This window comes from Pseudorasbora parva, chromosome 12 (assembly GCF_024679245.1).
Source record: "Pseudorasbora parva isolate DD20220531a chromosome 12, ASM2467924v1, whole genome shotgun sequence".
NCBI classification, from domain to species: domain Eukaryota; kingdom Metazoa; phylum Chordata; class Actinopteri; order Cypriniformes; family Gobionidae; genus Pseudorasbora; species Pseudorasbora parva.
Genome location: NC_090183.1, coordinates 37,541,480 through 37,561,145, shown reverse-complemented (window position 1 = coordinate 37,561,145; position 19,666 = coordinate 37,541,480). Strand labels below are relative to the sequence as shown.

Below are 19,666 nucleotides of genomic sequence, written 5' to 3'. Positions count from 1 at the left end.
GATCTTACTCTAAAGACCTCCACCTCCTCCAGAACCAGCTCTTCAGTCTGTAAATCATCTCTGGGCAGGACAATCACTTTCTGAACTGTCCCTCTATCTGTAAAGGACCAAAAGAGAGGAGTCAGAAATATTTAACAAACATAATATTTTTTGGGACTGAATAATGAATAAAGGATTCTTTAATCAATAACAGAAGGTGACAATGACTGTTCACTACTGCATTTCTGGACCTAGAGCTGCTTTATTGTGTACAAAAGTGTTAATATTAACAATGTCACACATTTGGTTATTTGTAAATAAACACAATGATTTAGAATTATAACAATTTAATTTTGGTCTCAGACTCCACAGTATGTACAAAACAAATATAGCTATATAAAATCAACAAGCCATCTATGTGTAGACGGGTAGGAAGTTCACCTGTTCCTAAGAAAAGAACTTCATAGTTGCCATCAGCTGCAGCCACTTGGTCCACAGTGATGGTGGTGAACTCATAACCCACATTGGTACGGACCACTAGGGGGCGCTTATGTACTGGATAAACAGCATTGAACATGGTCGGATGATTGCGCATGAAGTTAATAACCTCATCTGGGTAATCTTTAGTAGACTTCATGTTAGGGGTGAAAGTTCCTCCTGGACACTATGATTAGAAAGATAACATAAAATGTATTTCAGCTTCTAAGATTTTCAAACATGAAGGACTATTATACTAAATGATACTTGTGACACTTACTGTTCCTGGTCGGGGGTAAGGGATTTTACCCTGGTAGGCAACCCACTGGTAGTTTGGCCCTTCCTTATGAGCGAAAGGGCCATTAAAGACCATGCGGACATCAGCCATTGAATACACACACACTGCTGAACCTTTAAATACAGACCTAGAGAAAGAGAAAAAGTTTGATATTGATTGATTAGATGGTATTTTAACACAAGTTTTACTTTCGACCCTACTCTATGTCATAGTACAGGGGTAAAATGAGTTGGGAATGCCGTTTCACAAATTAGCACAAATTTTGAGAGAGAGAGAGAGAGAGAGAGAGAGAGAGAGAGAGAGAGAGAGAGAGAGAGAGAGGGACAGATAGAGCTGTGAAATCACTAGCAGTTGATGGAGAGTCTTCACTATTATCACGGTGCTTTTGGGTTTACAGAGCTCAGACAGAGCCCGAGGGCTTCGCTGATTTAATCTACAGCTAGACTGTGAATTGTAATAACACACACAGCCTTGTGTATTTACACTGGGTGATTAGCATGTGAACCTCTTCTAAAATGTTGACGGCTCCCTCTTAGGCCAGTTGTATAATATTTTAGCCCGTATGAATATCCTCTCCTAACCGCATCTGATAGTGGTGGTATTATGTAGATAAGTCCTTATGAGAATATCACATCTCAGATTCACAGAAAAGCTTCTTCCTTTGTGCTGTTAGAGGACTTGTACTACCGTCTGTGAAGCCTGCCAAACACTTGTTATTCAGTATGTTAGAAACAGTCTTCAGCAGTGGAGAAATGGGGGTGTTGCCCCGTGGGCAACTGGAGTGTGAATATGAAAGCAAATCTATTCAGGCTCCCTTGCCAATCTGATAAGCGGCCTGATTTGTAAGAGGCATCGAGGAGAAGTGAGGATTGGATCTCATATTTTGGGAGAGGCCGTTGTAAATGTACGCACCCAGACACAGAGAAGACGCCGTAGATGACAGGATTCTTGGTGTCTTGAGTTTTCTGGATGTACACGTCCCCTGAAAGGAAGATTAAATTACTTTAGTTCTTGGATTTAAAGACAAATGAGCCAAATCAGATACGTCTGAAGTGTGTACTTTGCTAGTGACATACATGCTTATGAGTAAGTAGTGAGACAGTGAGCAGGTAACGGGACATATGATTGTGTCTTGATACCGCAGAATCCTTTGTTGCATATCACCTTAAAAAATGTAGCATCTACTCTAATTCATTATTACTTAAAATAGCTGTAAGCGTCATTTTTTGCAATATTACATAAAAAAAATATACTTAAAAAAATATTACATAAAATGTCCTTACTACCTGACAGATATCACTGAAATAGGTGTGCTTAGAAAATGGCATTAGTCTCTGTGACATAGACTACAGGGAAATGGCAAAGAGATAGGGAAGTGGCTCACCCTTTTTCAGTCACTCATAAGAAAATAGAATACTTTGATAACGCTGCTTTTTGCTGATATTCAGTTAGCTGGCAAGTATTTGGAGGGTATAGTTTTGGGTGTGTGGTACAGGGATGGGGGATACAGTAGCCGAGGTCTAATGTAGTGGCTAACTGATAGCAGAAATGAGCAAAATTGCTTTCAGCACCTTTGAGGTTTTAAATTTAAATACTCCTAAATACTTTTGTATGGGGATAGAAAAGGCAAACTCCTCTCTGGTTGCACAAGAGGTTGTGGAGAATATTAGCACACTATGAAAACTCAAAGAAAAACAAATGCCATTCAGATACATCTGACATGCTGTTTTCTATGGAGCCCCAAAAGGGACATGGTGGGAGAAATGAGATGTGAGTAAAATTATATTTTATTGCATTTTACATTCTTACGCAAAACTGAGAAACTTTGAGCTTACTCTCAAAACTTTTGCAATAGAAATAAGGTGAGAGGAAAAACAATTGCATTCATTTCTGAGAGAATACATAGGTTTTGCAAACAAATGCAAAATTTATTGGACACAATATGTTTGCAAGAGAACGCAAGTATTGAAATGTACTATGCGGTTTCCTCAGATCTCTTTTTTTTTTCATGCCCACTTAAGGCTTCAATGTGTACTATGATTTGGGACGCACTAATTCCAGTTTTGAGCTTTATTTGTTTAAGCGGTCTGGTAGCAACAATGGCTAAAAAGTTTGGTGGGGCAGAACCTCTTGTTTTTCCTTGACAATGGAAGATTGGCAATGAAAATAGTCATTATATTCGTAGCTCAATGTAGCATCGATGGTGACACTGATATTAATGTCAGTAAGGCACACAAAAAGTCAGAAGTCTCTGAGCGTATGTGGGAAGACAATCAATTCTATCTCAGTTCAATTACATCACACAAGACACTTTGCATTGAGAGGACAAACCTTTTCTCTCACTGTTCCTCTCTGTCTTTCTCTCAGTCTCCGAAATTCTCCAGCTTGTTTTGACACAAATTAACCACAAAGGACCAGTGATATGCTAGCCAAAATGAGAAAGTTGGAAAAAGACCATTGGGAGAAACAGAGCAGAACGGGCAGAGTGGGACCGTTTTTGGGGGTTTACCATTGTAAGGGGATGACAGAGAGAGGAATGCAGTAGAAGGGTGAATAAAGGGCAGAAGGAAAGAAAACTAAAGGAGACCCAGATAGTTTAGGACATAAGGAGGGCGAGTGGTAAACGAATAGACAGATGTCCCATCAAAAACAGAAAGAAGATGACCTCAGATGGATAGTCACGGCTAAACGGACTAAGTAATCAAGTGCTGAGGGAAAATCCCACACTATAGCGAACAAATTTCGCTCTAGCCAAGCCACAAAAAAACCCCATAAAACCTCACTGCCCCTCTGAGGATAAGGGAAAACATCCAGTCAAAAACTCCACTGACAAGTTAATTCCTCAAACACAGTGACAGAGGGAGGGTGAATGACCAAAGAGAGGGCAGAGATGAGGAAAGGAGTCCTGAGGGTACCTTGTGTGCTGTTACGGGAGCTGGGAAATGAAGCGCATAGAACGGCCGCTTACTCAATTTATGAATGTTGCAAAAGCAATAAAATTCCAGCATTCATGCGCTTACATTCATTTGCCTCTGAAGAGTGTCTAAGGCTGTTACAGCTGGTTTATCAGCCAATCCTTTTCAGTCCTGTCAGTCAAACTCTCCCACAACAGGAAAGACTCCATTTTGTGTAAGCCTGTTAAGATGCAGCTTACATGCATGCGTTACTTCACACACGTGCACATAAATGCACAATCATGTATGTAGCATCATGTCAAACCACAAAATGAAGACTTTTTTATATATTCAGGCAGTTGTAGGACAACTTTTTGAAAGCCCAATTTGTCATTTAAAGCTCTACAGAAACTACTCAGAACCGGTTGCCTTTTTATATTTCTCACAGGCCCTTGTGGCACTTCACGCTAAAGCGCAAGTGCTGCACGCTGCACATACAGGAAAGAGAGGAAATTACTTTTTCCAAGTTATACCCTCTGGAGAGACATATCCATTGAACCATCAGACATGAACGGTTTCCACAAATGAGCTATATCATGCCCTATCCTGAAATAAGAGGCCTCTTATTTCAGCAAGTATACCGTGAAAATGAACAGAACAGAACTGAATATAATGTGCCTTGGGTGAACACCTCACTATATATATGGAGTCAATCAAATGTTAAAGCTGTTTTATTTTATATGTTGTACCACAAGACATGTCCATAGAAACAAAACAGAATTCTATAAATCCAAGAATACCATGGTACTAACATCCAGCATCCAATAAAACATATTGGTACATGTCTAAAAAACAGATATTTTTGGTTAGTGTACTATACTGATTATTTGATAAATCGTTCATTCTAATTAATTTACCTGGAGGACATTGACTTATGGTACATAAATGTCAATACCATTATATATTTCAAAGTATTACCATCTGAACCATGTACAGTACCAACAGATTTGCATTTGTCAGCATCCTGATCTGAAGTCATCTAATAAAGATCAACTATATAAAATATTAAACACCAGTCTCAGGAAATGCTTCAGAAACTGCTAAAAGGAAGACTTACGGAGCTCATCAAAATGTGTCTCAATGCCATCGGAGCCGGTCACAGAGCAGATGAGCCGAGCCTTCAGGAAAGTACTCCACTTATTCACCAGACAGCAGTGTCCTCCATCATCATTCTGTAGAGGAAGTGAGGTGATGTTAGCCATGAAGAAGCGCTGTTAGACACCACACAGATTCTAGCTGTAAAGTTTGATTTGACGGACACCTTGACAGTCTGTATCTGTAAATGGAGACATTTCTTTACATCAGTCTCTCTCTCTCTCTCTCTCTCTCTCTCTCTCTCTCTCTCTCTCTCTCTCTCTCTCTCTCTCTCTCTCTCTCTCTCTTTGCTATTTCTGTGGGTTTGCATTAACTGGCTGTGACTGGGTTGTAAACATTGGCTTTGAGCACTGCTCAGCCCCATCTGCTATGGACAGCAGCCAACTTCAATAATGAGACGCAGCGATGCCCAGTGACCAGCCGCCAGCAGCTACCCACTTATTACAAACATGCTTCTTTGATTCACATTAAAACAGCAAAAAATAAATAAAAAATAATAAGACACAAGCGGTTGCTCATGTAGGAGGCATTGGACAATGATGCATCCGAGGACACTAAGGCTCTGCCAATCAACAGTTCAGTCCTGCAGGACAAGATTTCTTTAGCATCATGTTCAGTATAGGATAACTGAAAAATGTATAGTAAAATGAAGTGCATAAAAGAAAATTGAATGGGACTACAGTGCTTGCAGAATTATTAGGCAACATTGTATCAACAAACGTTGATTTTCAGATTTTTTTTTCAGGCACATTTGACCATTTCCAAACCTCATTCATCTTAATAACTACTATAATTTTTTTTATTTATTTAATAATTTATAAGTGATATATAATTGTTAATGAAGCCTGGAAATGAACAACACCTTATATTTAGGTGTGCATGATTATGAAGCATGTTTTCTTAATGAATTTATTAAAAAGGAGAACTATAACGTATGGCGGCATAGCACTTCTGAGAGTACTTCGACTCGGCGCAGTAAAAAGTCCCAGCTGAAACATCCTCCCTCAGATGGATTTTTCAGCCGGAACTTTTTACTGCGCCGAGTCGAAGTACTCTCAGAAGTGCTATGCCGCCATACGTTATAGTTTTCCTTTTTAATCCACTTAGAAAAGTGCCACGTTTTATTTTATGTCACCATACTTGATCGTTCAACTATTCGTGTAACTGTATTTAAATAGGGAAAACGTGGAGGTGTTTTTAGTCGCTTCTAACTTGATCTCTGTTTGGTACCATAGTGAATGAACTGGGCTTGACAAGGTGTCAGGATCTGAGACTTAAGTTAGGTAAAGAACCCTAAAAAATGACCCTCACTTAAGAATCACAAGCTTAAGTGTGGTAAAATACACGTGAAGGAAGTTTTGGGAGTACATTTTTTGGGGGGAGGTCATTTATAGTAGGAAAAATTAACTCCCAAAACTTAATGCCAGAATCTAGAAGATTCATTCTTCAAACATTGGTACAAGAGGATGGTCCTATTTTACAACAATTTAGCTTATTAAGTGGGGATCATTTTTAGGATGCATAGCTTAATTTAAGCCTGAAACCTTGCACTTCTTAAGTTTAATGTGGTTTGGAATTGGTTAAATGTGCCTGGAAAAAAGATTTATTCACCCTCATGTTGTTACAAATTCATGTGACTGACTTCATTTTGTGGAACATAAACTAGGACATTAAAAAAAAGTCATTTATTTACAATGCATCAGTTTACAAAACCAGTCTATAACTGATTTGTTCTTGAAGAAAACTAATCATGTTTTGTTTAGCTCACTGACTCAATGATTTGGATGCAGAGGGTAACAGCTCACTGGAGTGGATGATTATCAAAGAAAAAAATATTTAAATATTAGTCTGTTATTCACATGCTATTGCATATTGTGGCCGTGTGACATGTTGTACGGCCACTTTTAGGATGCATTTATAGTTCTTTTTTAAGACTTAAAATCTCCAGACCTCACTATTTGTAAATGCATAACAAAGTGCATTTTCTCAGTGTATAAAGAAAGAAAGTTAGGCATGCAGGTTTGGAACAACTTGAAGGCAATAAGTAAAATATTCCTTTAAGGATATGTCGATATTTTCTACTGGAATATAAGACAAAGGTTAAGAAAATGTCACACCAAACAAATTCTGCCAATTCTGGACTGAGCCATGGGAGTCTGTCCCATCTCAGAGGCCTTCTCACGGAAGAAGAAATACAGCTTGTCATCATTCTTTTCTGCACTATCAGGGATGAGCTGAGCATGGACGAATGTTGGATCTGAAGGAAAAAGGGGAAAAAACAGCAAAAGAGATAAATCATTGTTGGAGCATAAAGAAAACTTTTTGTTAACTACAATACAAATAAAAGCATGAATTTACAAAATATCTTTTTCAAGCATGCTGTTGTTTTGGCTTTGACAAATAAAACAGATTAAATTAAATTTTGAGTATGGTGCTGTAATATAGTGTACCGTGTTTATTTACAAGCAGATGGAACCATCTGTGGCTTTACATATGAAAAATAAACAATATGCAGCATACATAAATAAACCAATTAAAAAAATAACTAGTGAAATTTTCATAGCAATAATACAGTTAGGGATTATAATAAAGGTCAAGGATTGACTAAGCAGTAATTGCTTGAGGGATATATATATATATACAATTTTTTTTTTTTTTACACAGAAGTATATTAAATATGAGGTAAGTGTGCAGGAGGTAGGATGATGGGTCAGTGTTGAATATTCATATCTGGCACGTTCTCCACTAAACAAAGAACATTTTCTTGGTGGTACGCCATGGTTCAAATATTTTGTGCATACCATGGAGCCAGCGGGAGTTATACTGGTCGGTCCTCATGGCTGTGTGTTTGCCCAATGTGCGAAAGATGGCCGAGTCTGTTCCCATAAAATCAATGTAGACGCCGGCGTACAACTGGCCATCTGCCAATACGGAGTGAGCATAAGGGAGATAAAGAGAGGTAGACAGATAAACTTAATAAAAATGTGCTCATCCAAGTCTGAAACAAAAGAAATTATGCTTTGTATATTTTCTAAAAGTATGGAAATTAAGTATATGATAAAAATGAGAAGTACGCACTTATCAAAGCTGAGACGCTGTTCAATTTGGGGTCGTAAGGGCATTTCCCTTTCCCAGAATCTACTTTACCAGGCTCCAGTCGGAAAATGTATTCCTGGAACAGGGAGAGCATGAAGGTTTCATTAATGAGAGCACAATAGATCACATTAGATGAGCAGTATTGATTGTCTTTTTCTGGTGTTTAAGAGTGTGTGAAGGTATAGCCAGGAAGTGAAATGCGCACAGGTTCCCTGGGATAAATGAAAAAATAACTAGTTGGGGCTATGATAGAACTGAAATATGTTTAGGTAACCTATTGTGTGTGTTTTTTAAACATTGGCGTCTTACATATTGTCTAATGCCAACACCAATATCTTGCCACTTGACAAAAGGGGGCTGGTGTAAAACTGCCCAGAACAAAGAAAATGAACAGTTTCTCACAATCAACTTCTCAACACATGGATATAAAACTGTCTATATGGCTTCTTTGGGTTAGTGACAATTATTAAATTCTGGTATTTAGGAAAACAAGATCTCGCTTCATGCTAAAAGTCACACTCCACGCAGTTTGCATGCTAGCTACAGTCAGATGCAAAACAGAACAGTATTTTTTTTTTTTTTAAGTATGGTGACTGCTGTGTTTGCACCAAATATGTACATCAAGTGGAAATGTATAACACAAATTAACACATTAATTAAAATCTAAGCAGAGATGTAGAAGGACGAGTACACCATGCTGCTAAAAATATATCAGCAATTCAGCAAATTCAAGTCAACGAAAGACTTGTTTTGGATAATATACAAATACTTTTTGGATCCTTTCTAACTTCCAAGATTTACATGCACACAACAAATGTAAAATAAGCCACCGATAAATTCTGTGCTGACTAATCACTTTCGAGTATGATAGAGTGTGGGTGTGGGAGTAATCTCTGCACGTTCTGCTAGATTTCTGTGCCAAAGGCAGGCTTTGGACAAGTAAAGGCAAACTCGAGAAAGACCAGCGCTAAAGACAACAGTTCCTCTGATGTTTCTTTCAAGCAGCTATTGAAAATCCAAATATGGTGAGAACAGAAGCTTTCCTTAAACTTCTAAGTAAAAAAAACACCCAATTATCTTGTAACCCAAGTGCAAAATAAATTTCAAAAAAGGACCTCAATCCCACTGAGTTCATTTCCCACCTTGGGTGCGTATGGTTCTGGTGAGGCACTAGGGTCTGCAGCTCGACTGGTTCGGCCTCCCGCGCGAGGCATCTGATCTTGGAGCATGCCCTATAAAACAAGGGGTTTGCCTCAATTGAGTCCTGTTTCTATGAATTCAGTTAGGACCCAAGAGAACATCCCAGACTGTGTCCAAACAAGGAAGATTCTGTAATGCTAGAAAGATGGCTGCAGTTTAGTGTGTCCACAAAGGACAAAGAAAATTAGAAAATGTTAAAGGGTTAGTTCACCCAAAAATGTATGTCATTAATGACTCACGCTAATGTCGTTCCACACCCGTAAGATGTTCGTTCATCTTTAGAACACAGTTTAAGATATTTTATATTTAGTCCGAGAGCGTATGCAAGTGTATGCACACTATACTGACTATGTCCAGAAAGGTAATAAAACATCATAAAGGAGTCCATATGTGACATCAGTGGGTTAATTAGGATCTCTTGAAGCATCGAAAATACATTTTGGGTGAGTCATTAATGACATCAGTTTGATTTTTGGACTAACCCTTTAAGTTGTTTTTAAAACATGCACATGCTGGGAAACCTTGTAAGCACTTGAAATGCCCTTTGCATGCATATGAAAAAAAGAAAAACAGACATTCATATTGCAGAACCCCATTAAATGTGAACAAACACAGCAGGATCCAAAAAACTGAAACCACAAGTAAAAATGCTATTTTCTTCATTTGATACAATATTTGGTTCATTGCAAGTATTTTATCAATATGTGAGCGATGATAATTATCAATGTCACAAATTTGCTTATATTTGAATAGTGACCTAGAAAGAGCACAGGACTTAAAAAAAGAATTAATTGTGATTTCAGTTTTTTTTTTACACCACAGTACATATAAACAAGTGTCTGTGGACAGTGGTTAATGATGGGACGTGGTCATGGGAAAGAAGGGAGGTGGAATTAGGACTGTGTTTAAATGCCATAACCCTCCTAAACACTAGGAAGAGTTTTTTTTTAAGTAACAGTGTCAAAAGACATGCAGGTGGTAAAGATTATCCTGTTTGTTCCAGGGTGGGGAACATTCCTTTCTAATGACATAATACCTTTTGACTAAGGTAGCCAACAGTTTGAACCATTGACCTGCAAATGGTAGCAGGTGACCTGCGAATGGTAGTTTACCTGTGCCCTTTGACCTCTGTCCACGTAGGTACAGATGGGGTTATACGCTCCCGTTCCACACACATACAGGTGAGTCCTGTTCCATGGCTCGATTAGACGGATGAAATTACCACACTCGCCCTGTTGTCAGACCAGAATGATATCAATGATGCTGTCAGCTTGAAATGATACTTCAGATGCTTACATGCTCATGTTGGAGTAATATATTATCTTTAGTTCATGAATATGGTTCCTTTGCTATGTTTGCTTTTAATGAGATTGATTATTTGTGCATCATCACCAATTGTGTACATGTACATTTCATGATGGAATTTTGGACATGTTGAATGTTTCAGAATTGTGGGATGGACTTGAAAGTTAATTGAGTTTAAGATTTACAAAGATTGTGGTACATTTCTTACATTGATGTCTTTCCCTGAGAGGACGCACTCAGTCCTCCTCTGAGGAGCCACAGGCCAGTGAATCTGAGGAGAAAGATAGTGATAAATAATCAGTCATCATCCTAATTCAGAGAACAGATTCAAGTTTACTACTCCCAAGCCTTAGTTCTAGTTTTGTTTGTTGCAATTTTTCTGATGTAACTAATAAATCTTACAATGAGGGGCTCTTTGTTAATGTCGTTCAGGTCTAGAGACAGGATGTAGTCCTTGCTGCCCACATACATGCGGTCATGGTCCTCGTCCATACGAAGGATTCTGTAGTCCGTCGAGTTTAGCAGGAAGGCAAAGTGATGAGCAGTTCCAGTAGACTTCAGCTCTAATAATAAAAAAACAAAAAGAGGTAATTTTCATTTATATATTTAGCAGAAGCGTTTATTTAAAGTGACACACACATGAGGAATGTTCTGTAATAAAAACCTTTTACGTGGATATGGAAATGCTGAAGTGTCATTTCTGCCACTGCCAGCACCAAATGTAACTGCAAAAATAATGACCGTTTCAAACAAGTTTCCACATCTGCATTCATCTCAACCAAATGAATGAGTTTGGGTGTGTTGCAACCTCTGGGTTATGGGCACTTGAACTGCACAACTCTGCAGAAACACATCCCAGATGAGACTTAAACCCATAATTCTAAGCATAGGAGGCTAGAGCTTTTCCATTAGCCCAATGGGACTGTTGGTTGCAGTGTTTTATTGCCCATTTGTTTTATTTACAGTAGTTTCTGGAATTCATATGGAACCGTTGATTCACAATAAGTGAAATGCAACTCTGCTGGATTATGAACATTGAGGACAATAATGAAAACAAAATAACAGAAACACCCCAAACACTCAACACCTCAGAAGATTTATTAAATATAATAGATAAATGAATGGATGCATGTCCATGCTCCAAATCCACAAACTCTAAAAGGGCTTGCATACAATTACTCAATCAATCCAAACACAGTAAGTGTTGCCAAGTCACAGTAGTTTGTCAGTAACAGCATCTGTACAGCTATGGATATGACCAGGCTGCAGTCTCTGCTGAGCTGGCTGGATGGTTTCCTTGAGGTTCAATGCCCTGGATACATTCCTAGGTCCTTTGTTATTATTATTGTTTCAGCCCTGTTTTTACAGGGTGGATTTCTTGGGAATTGTTGGCTCTCTGAGAGTTCTCGTGGGGCCTTCCTGAGTATTATATTTAAATACTACTACTACTAATACTGGGGTGCCACGCTTTATTTTCCTCTTCCTTCAACAAGCTTAGTTTCCTTTGCTGGAACTTGGAAATTGAGTACAGTATGTGGTCTATGACCTCCATGTATTGCAGTGATATTGGATATTTGACTATGCATGCTCATTTATGTATTTGGATTAGCTGTAATCTAACACTCACTTAAAATTAATCTTCAAAAACACTAATAATTGAATAACACTGTTAAATGTAATTTAAATGTAAGTTTTAAAATGAATGTCCATTTTTACATAATGCCAAAATTGATTTGTACCATTTAAAATTATTAATTGGCATCAACCAGAATGTTTTATATCAATGCATCCCCATCTATGTTATCAGTTATCATGAACCAATATAGGTTATGGTTCATGGAGTCCACCACGCAACGCAGTTTCTTTGGATGATGGTGGAGGACTGTGTTGTATGTTCCACTATTGCAGAGGTGGAAGAAACCTTCACTATTAAAGGAAACCTTTGGATAATGCTACAACTTAACATATTGGCTTCTATCTCCAATAAGGCCTACATGAGAATCAACTGCAGAATGTTGGATGGTGGAATAATGCATTGCAGAATGTTGGAGAAGCATATACAACAAAGACCTTTTGCCAAGCATAATTTCAATTTCAAATCTTACTGTAACAATTCCCCATTCTATTGTGAAACAGATCTGCTTACAGTTAGCAGCCCAGGGTCAAATTTACAACTTCATAATAAAAAGTGAGACCAGACCACGTAACGCCATCCTCATCAGAGTTTAAAAACACATAATTTCTGATTGCTCAAGGCCTAATGCATGGAAAAGTGCCATCAAAGTCTTTCAAAATGTATGAAATAGTCTGTAATATAACTACAAGTACATGGTGCCTACATAGATGTAACAAAATACTTTTAAAACAGCATAAATGCAGCCCAGGCTTACATTCTTGACATGATAATTGTTTTGGTTTGTATAGCAATAATGATTTATGACAAGTCAAACAATACATAAAAATAAAACAATATCATTTTGTAAGCAAACACCCTCAATTTTACTTTCGACAAAAAATGACAAAGTATCTCAGATTTTACTTTCCCTAAACCATATTATGTTTTGGATCAACTGTCTTATAAAAAAATCATCACAGGAATCAGGTTTTTTTTCCCACATTTTAACAAAAAAAATAAACAACAACCTTAAGATTCGATATAGTCAAGTTCTGCAGAATGTTTCACTGGGAAGTTTGAGGAATGTGCAAGCCACAGAAAAGCACTCGTCTCTGCAAAGTACCAGTATATGAACGTTTTATCAGAAGACACAATCTACTCTGCTCTCCTGTTATACAAAGAGATTTAGCATGGGGCCGCAGCAGACAACATAAAATCTCATTTACATGTGTGGGCATTCCTGGCACATAGCTAGAATTCCTCATCTCTATCATTTCAGGGTTCTAATTAAGCACAAGGGCAGGTCCACCATGTTCCAACAAGTTCTCAGCCATGTCTCTGTCTTTGTCAGCACTAATAATGCAGTTTAGTAACAATCTCTATAAAAAGAACAGCAATGGTAAGTGAACATTTTTCCATGACATAAGTGTTCATATTTTTATTGAGAGCAAGTTATGTACTGCCACACCACAAACGTCTTTAACATCTTAGACCAGGAGCTGGGGGGGAATGTGTGTCATAAGCCAGATTCGAACTGACTTGTGTCAAAGCACATGCTCCAACTGCTAGGCCATGGCTCCAAACTTTTATTTCTCTATTGTCCGCTTTAATTGTACAAACTAGCTGTTTTAAAGTCGGCGTAAAATATAAGTGTCGATACTTTTCTTGTGACGCATATCCGAGTAAAACAGCTTGTAGGGCGGTACTTGATTTTGCCCATCAGAAATGGATTGGATCATTGTGGTTTGCTATTGAGGTGATTTCATGTCAGTGATAGGTTGTCTCGCCCTCACACCAGTAAACGCCATCAGAGAAGAAAATAGATGTCACTGCAAGAGGGACAGGAAGTTATTTTGATTAAAGAATACAAGGGCACATGAATTCAAAATAATAATGTTGCACATGGATAAATAATGCATAATCAATTGCAGTATTCCATAAAAAACAAGATTTGTCCATTTTGTTTTCATGGTAAGATTAAAAAAGTATAAAAGGACATGTAAATGACATCTGGACACTAGAGCAACCAGTTTTGAATACTTTGAGGACTGCAGTGAGATGACACACACACACACACAGACACACAGACACACAGACACACAGACACACACACACACACACACACACACACACACACACACACACACACACACACACACACACACACACACACACACACACACACACACACACACACACACACACACACACACACACACACACACACACACTTTATCAACTTTAACTTTATCTTTGGAGACTGCTCTTTATTCTTTACCTGTAGCTATCCAGCCTAAATGATCACTTGAAGATTAGGTCTTATCTCTTGGCTTCAAAAAGCTGTCACTCGACATCTCACATGGATTTGAGTGACCAGTTGAAGGACAGTGTGCCAAATAAAAATGGAGAGAGAGACCTTACCTGCACTGCCTGCTATCATTGAGTTGTGTGTGTGTGTGTGTGTGTGTGTGTGTGTGTGTGTGTGTGTGTGTGTGTGTGTGTGTGTGTGTGTGTGTGTGTGTGTGTGTGTGTGTGTGTGTGAGATTCAGTCAAACTAAATGAAACCTTTCCGGCATGTGTATGAGGCATTGATTTTTACAGCCCTCATCCCTGACAGAGGATTACTGCATCATCCTTATCTTCTGGGAAGACAGGACAGGGTGATTAAAGCAAAGGATTTAATCAAACCACACAGATAAAAGTGTCTTTTTTCTCTCTCATCTGTCCATCAAAATCTTATGACAAATAAGGGCAAAATAAAACAGACAAACTTAAAACTTGCTGAGGGCCACTTGTGGTAGAACTAGAAATACCTAACTACTCAGATTCAGAAGCCAAGAGATACACGTTCAAACTTTTTAGACGAGAGGGCCACAATACACATTTACACAGTGGCCACACTTCAAATCCACACTTCAAATACATGCATTTAATTACATTTAATTAATAACAAAATATCATACCAATTGGCAACTAACTCCATTTTTCACTTTATAAGTGGGCCTGTAAATAAAGGTTAAATTATTCATAAAATGTAAAATTATTATAATAATTTAACTCTCATTATAAATAGTTATATATTTTTATTGAATGTTTTGCACACAAAACTAAAAATGCATTACTAATTTTCACATGACTCTAGGGGATCATTTTAATGATTATATAGTGTCCCCAAAAAGTATTTGGACACTTTTGTACATTTAAGTCACATCAAACCAAGGGGCATCTACTAAAAATTATTATAGAGTTTTTATAAGAAATAACTGAGCCACTCAAGTTCCTTGTAAAAAGAAAAAGTTCCTCTCAAGTTCACACAACAGAATAGCCACCGGTGTAGTTTATTTATATTTATTTTTAAGTGTCCAAGATTTTTTTTGTCTTCATTTTGAACAATACATTTATAGTTGTATATTTTGAACTGCCTTCAGTTTGTGAAATGTTTTGGCTTAAAAATGTTTGTCATATATACCTTTAGGGGGGGAAAAATGGGGAAAAAAAGGGGTTAATTGTGGCGTAAGTGTCCAAATTCTTTTTGGAGCCACTGTATGAGCAACTCATAATCATGCATGTCACTGGAAGTCTGTTAAGTACCATGGACATGTGGAAATGCTACTCATCTGAGCAGGAAAACGTATGAGAAAATAACATATGAGAAATAAGAACAAGAAAGTGAATTGGGGAGAACAGTGATGGATTAAAAGAACAAAGTAGGAATATGAGAACCAAAATAGCACAGATGAAGAAAGAGAAGTAATGGGGGTGTGTGAATTTCTTTGGTTGGGAGTCTCGCCTCATGGGAGTGATGGGAGCCACTGTTTGCTTTGGCCCACAGTTTCAGCGAGAGTGAGGGTCATAGATCACGCTCACAGACACAGGCACACACTCAACGACAAATCGAGCACCGCGTGTTACCCTGACCCATGTGATCCTACAGTGAAATGTTTCTGAAAACGGGATGAAAAACTTTTCATTTCTCCCTTCTCACAAACAGCAGCCTAACAGCAGAAACATGGTAATAATTAACAGGCTACGGCTCCATTTGGTGCAATGACCCAAAGTCCTTGCTCTAGTTTAAAGAGCTTATTAAAGATGTCAGAATGTGTTTTCACAAGATCACAGCCCATAATACACTATAGTTAGGCCTATTTATTTTACATCAGAATTTGATGTGACAGCCTATTATGTATGGCATGTCTGGTAAGCCCTGACCTCTCTCATTTCGCCTTGTGTATAGAACACAGCCAAAAACAACACCTCGGATTCTTGATTCATATCGATTAATGTGCTTGAGGAATCAAGTTTAGCCTTGGCAAACAGTTAAACAAACTGTAGCAATCCTTCACAGGTGTTAAACACAAAGAAACAATGAGCAAAAAACAATATAGGATGAAATTTAAAGTTTGTAGTCAATAATTTTTTTTCCCCTTAAAACTCATCTTTGTTCAGCAAATTACATATTAAAACGTTTTTTTCCAGTGAAAAAATTCTTAAATGAATGTAACTCTACACCCTTGCATCATGTAGTATACATAGAAGCATGAATATGCACACGAACCCCGCCTCCACTCACTCACTCTGTCAACTTTACTGCAAATAAAAGCCAATTGTATCGCTTTTTACAACGTCGGACACATAACAGTAATTAATCTGATTAGCCTTTTGCTTGACTGCATTATCAAAAAGCTAAAAAATATTTATAAAAAAAAATGTTACACAACATTAATGTTACACAAAGCATGTTTGCCATCTCAGAGTCAGACAGCTGCCTTCTAAAAATCAGCCTCCTTATAGACTTTTTTTCTTTGAACAACTTAAAACATCAGTGGACAAAGCCATGTCGTTCATCATGACATTGTAATATACATCATATACATAATTCACCCACTATGGTGATGATATGTTAAAGCCCACCTGCACATTGACGTGACTGGTTACAAGGTAGTTTGTGACGTAAGAAGAAACAGGGATTTCAAACAGTCTTTTTTTTCACTGCAGTTTAAAGGACACAATACTAAGCAATGGTGTTGACTTGCTCCTGGTTTTCCTTAAAGCATATTAAAAACACCACATAGAGTTAGAAACGACATCAAAATCGTGATTTTCATCATGATTCTTTAAAAATGCATGAGGTCTTTAAAAGTAGTTACGTTGAAAGTGATGTTTGCAATCAACCCAATTTAACATGCTACACAGCATGCCAAATATATGTGAGGCAAGTCCATTCATAAACTTTTCTGAGTTCTCGTGACCAAAAAAAACCTTTTCCTTATGCATACATCCAACATCGCTCTGCCTGATGAACCTGATTAGCTTTCACTCACACCCAAACACGCAAACGTGTTAGAAGACCTTGAGGTGTTTATCTCAACATCTTCTGATAGCACCGGGATGGTTCGTCTTAAATGAGGTTGTCAACAAACAGACAAAGATAAGCCCAGCTCCTCTTCCTGTTTAACGTTTTCATATTGGTCAATCTGATGGTTGCGGCAAATCTTTTCAAATAAGCATTCCAACAAGAAACGCCATCAGAGATCTGTTGTTTCCTTCTCTCCTTTAATCTTTTTCCTTTTTAACATGATTCAACACCAGACCGTTCCTCCCTCCTGCATTTCACACCATCGTGGTAGTGACAATGCAAAATGTCATAAAAATATCGAAACTATCTTTGAAACATGAATTATAATTAAAAATGTATATACCTAATGATACTTATTAATACTTAATAAGTAGCATAATACTTACATTTATTGAAGTGTGTAAAAAAAAAAAAAGAAAAAAAAAAGCTATGAACACTTCAAATATTATTGAATTCAAGACATATTCAGTTAATCAGGCGTATTATTTGTAAAAAAAAAATATTAAGATGTTTTTACTGGAATAAAAAAGCATACAGACTGAATTTTTTAAAATGCAGATACAGATTTCATCAACTTTGGACTTGACTTTTGCCTCTTAGTTTCCTTTCTCTTTTTTCAGAGAGTCTGTCTACATATAAAAGAAGGGAGGATGGATGATTCTGATTCTTCTCACTCAGTCTATTACTAGCATTTTTTATTTTTTTGCTTTTTTTCCAGGGCCAGACAAGTGTGTTAATAGAATAGAAATAATAGAAATACGGCATTCCTATGGAGCCAGGGAATGCAAATTTGATTTTGTTGTGAACAGACATTTTTGTGGAAACCATGTTAAAACATTTTTCTTGAATTCAAAAGAACAGCATTTATTATAATTTTGTAAAATGTTTTACTGTAAACTCAATGCATCCTAGCTTAACTCTCCCCAACATGCAAGTTTATGACAACTCTTCCCCACCATTGACAGAATTTTTCTGTCAATCTATATTTTCACTGTTATCTTCTGAAAGAGTACCCAGGTGCAAAAACAAGCAAAGAAGAAGCAGAAAAAAGCGATTAAAGCATTGCTTATGCACATGTATGCTAATGCAATTATCAAAAATTCAACATCATATAAAATCATAACTGTCTAATGTTACAGAATGAAAAGCTTTAGGGGTGTTGATGAACCCAATACTCGATCTGTTTTCATCATCGTTCTGAATCCTATCCAGACGAAGAAATGTGATTTTCTCAGCTTTTTGTTTAAAATGTTGTTTTGTCCCCCAATTATTTACCCACATTCAAGTGTTGATCAAAAAAAGAATGCTTGAAACTAGAATAAAATGTTGTTGTTGTTGTTTAAAAATAGAGGCTTTGTTCTTTATTCTTTATAAATTGTTGTGAAAATGATCAAAAATGCTGGTGCTGACAGGCAGCTTAAAAAAAAGCGCTAGCAGAGAAAGAATTAAAATAAGTATTCATTTATTTCAAAAATAATTACATATTGTTATACATGTATACATATCTTTTCTATATTAAATGCAGGAATGTTTTGCATGAACAAATTTGAAATGATTCTCATGCCCATTGCTACATCTACTACAACAACATCCCTGTCTGAAAAGAATGACCATTTCCGAAAGTATCATCTTTTACACTGCTGTACACAAGGACCTTACTTTTGTCTTGGTCTTCTCCTGACCTGTTTTTGAATTAGCAATGCTTGAGTTGAAGTAACATGTAAAAGGCTGTGACATTCAATCTTCTACCCTGATTTTAACACACTCACGCAATATTGCGCATGTCTGTCATGAGAGATGCATGGGACCTCACTGAAGAAGAGATGAGATCTGGATAAGTGTAATACTGCTTACCAAATCACAAATTCACAGAAGCTTTGTTCTGTATAGCAGGGTGTAGTCCTAATCTCAGGAATCTCGAGAAGCATGTTCAGTAAAACTGGAAGAAAGCAAGCACTTTTTGTTTGTTCAGTATCCTCTCATTTTAAATTAACCTGCTGGACTGTGAAAATCAGTCTTTTCACAACTCCATTGTGTTTTAGTTTGGTGCCCATCTCTCTGACACCACAAAACCATTCAACACACAATGGCTACGCTGGTTAGCCAGATCAGGGTCAAGGGGTCACAAAGGTTATCATGCACACTGGCACAAACTAAAAATCCAGCCAGAAGCCTGTGGGTCATTGAAGGTGGGGTCAGTGGGTTGCCTACTGGATACTCAACACACATCCACTTGACCTCTGTTGCTTGGAAACAAGGGAGAGGTCATCCCTGGAGTGAATAGTCACAGC

The 19,666-nt window shown here is 37.5% G+C and overlaps 1 protein-coding gene across 1 annotated transcript in view; it reads right to left on the bottom strand.

Annotated features, from left to right (window-relative positions):
• The window catches only part of sema3fa (sema domain, immunoglobulin domain (Ig), short basic domain, secreted, (semaphorin) 3Fa), a 51,618-nt gene that overhangs the window by 6,326 nt on the left and 25,626 nt on the right, over positions 1-19,666 (bottom strand). Inside the window, exons 3-14 of the mRNA XM_067460170.1 lie at positions 10,807-10,967; positions 10,613-10,675; positions 10,212-10,331; positions 9,042-9,131; positions 7,882-7,975; positions 7,605-7,724; positions 6,921-7,060; positions 4,766-4,880; positions 1,667-1,736; positions 737-881; positions 421-643; positions 9-97 (exon numbers count right to left, since the gene is read on the bottom strand). Of these exons, the coding sequence (XP_067316271.1) occupies positions 9-97; positions 421-643; positions 737-881; positions 1,667-1,736; positions 4,766-4,880; positions 6,921-7,060; positions 7,605-7,724; positions 7,882-7,975; positions 9,042-9,131; positions 10,212-10,331; positions 10,613-10,675; positions 10,807-10,967 (1,430 nt within the window). The remainder of the gene's footprint in view (positions 1-8; positions 98-420; positions 644-736; positions 882-1,666; positions 1,737-4,765; positions 4,881-6,920; positions 7,061-7,604; positions 7,725-7,881; positions 7,976-9,041; positions 9,132-10,211; positions 10,332-10,612; positions 10,676-10,806; positions 10,968-19,666) is intronic.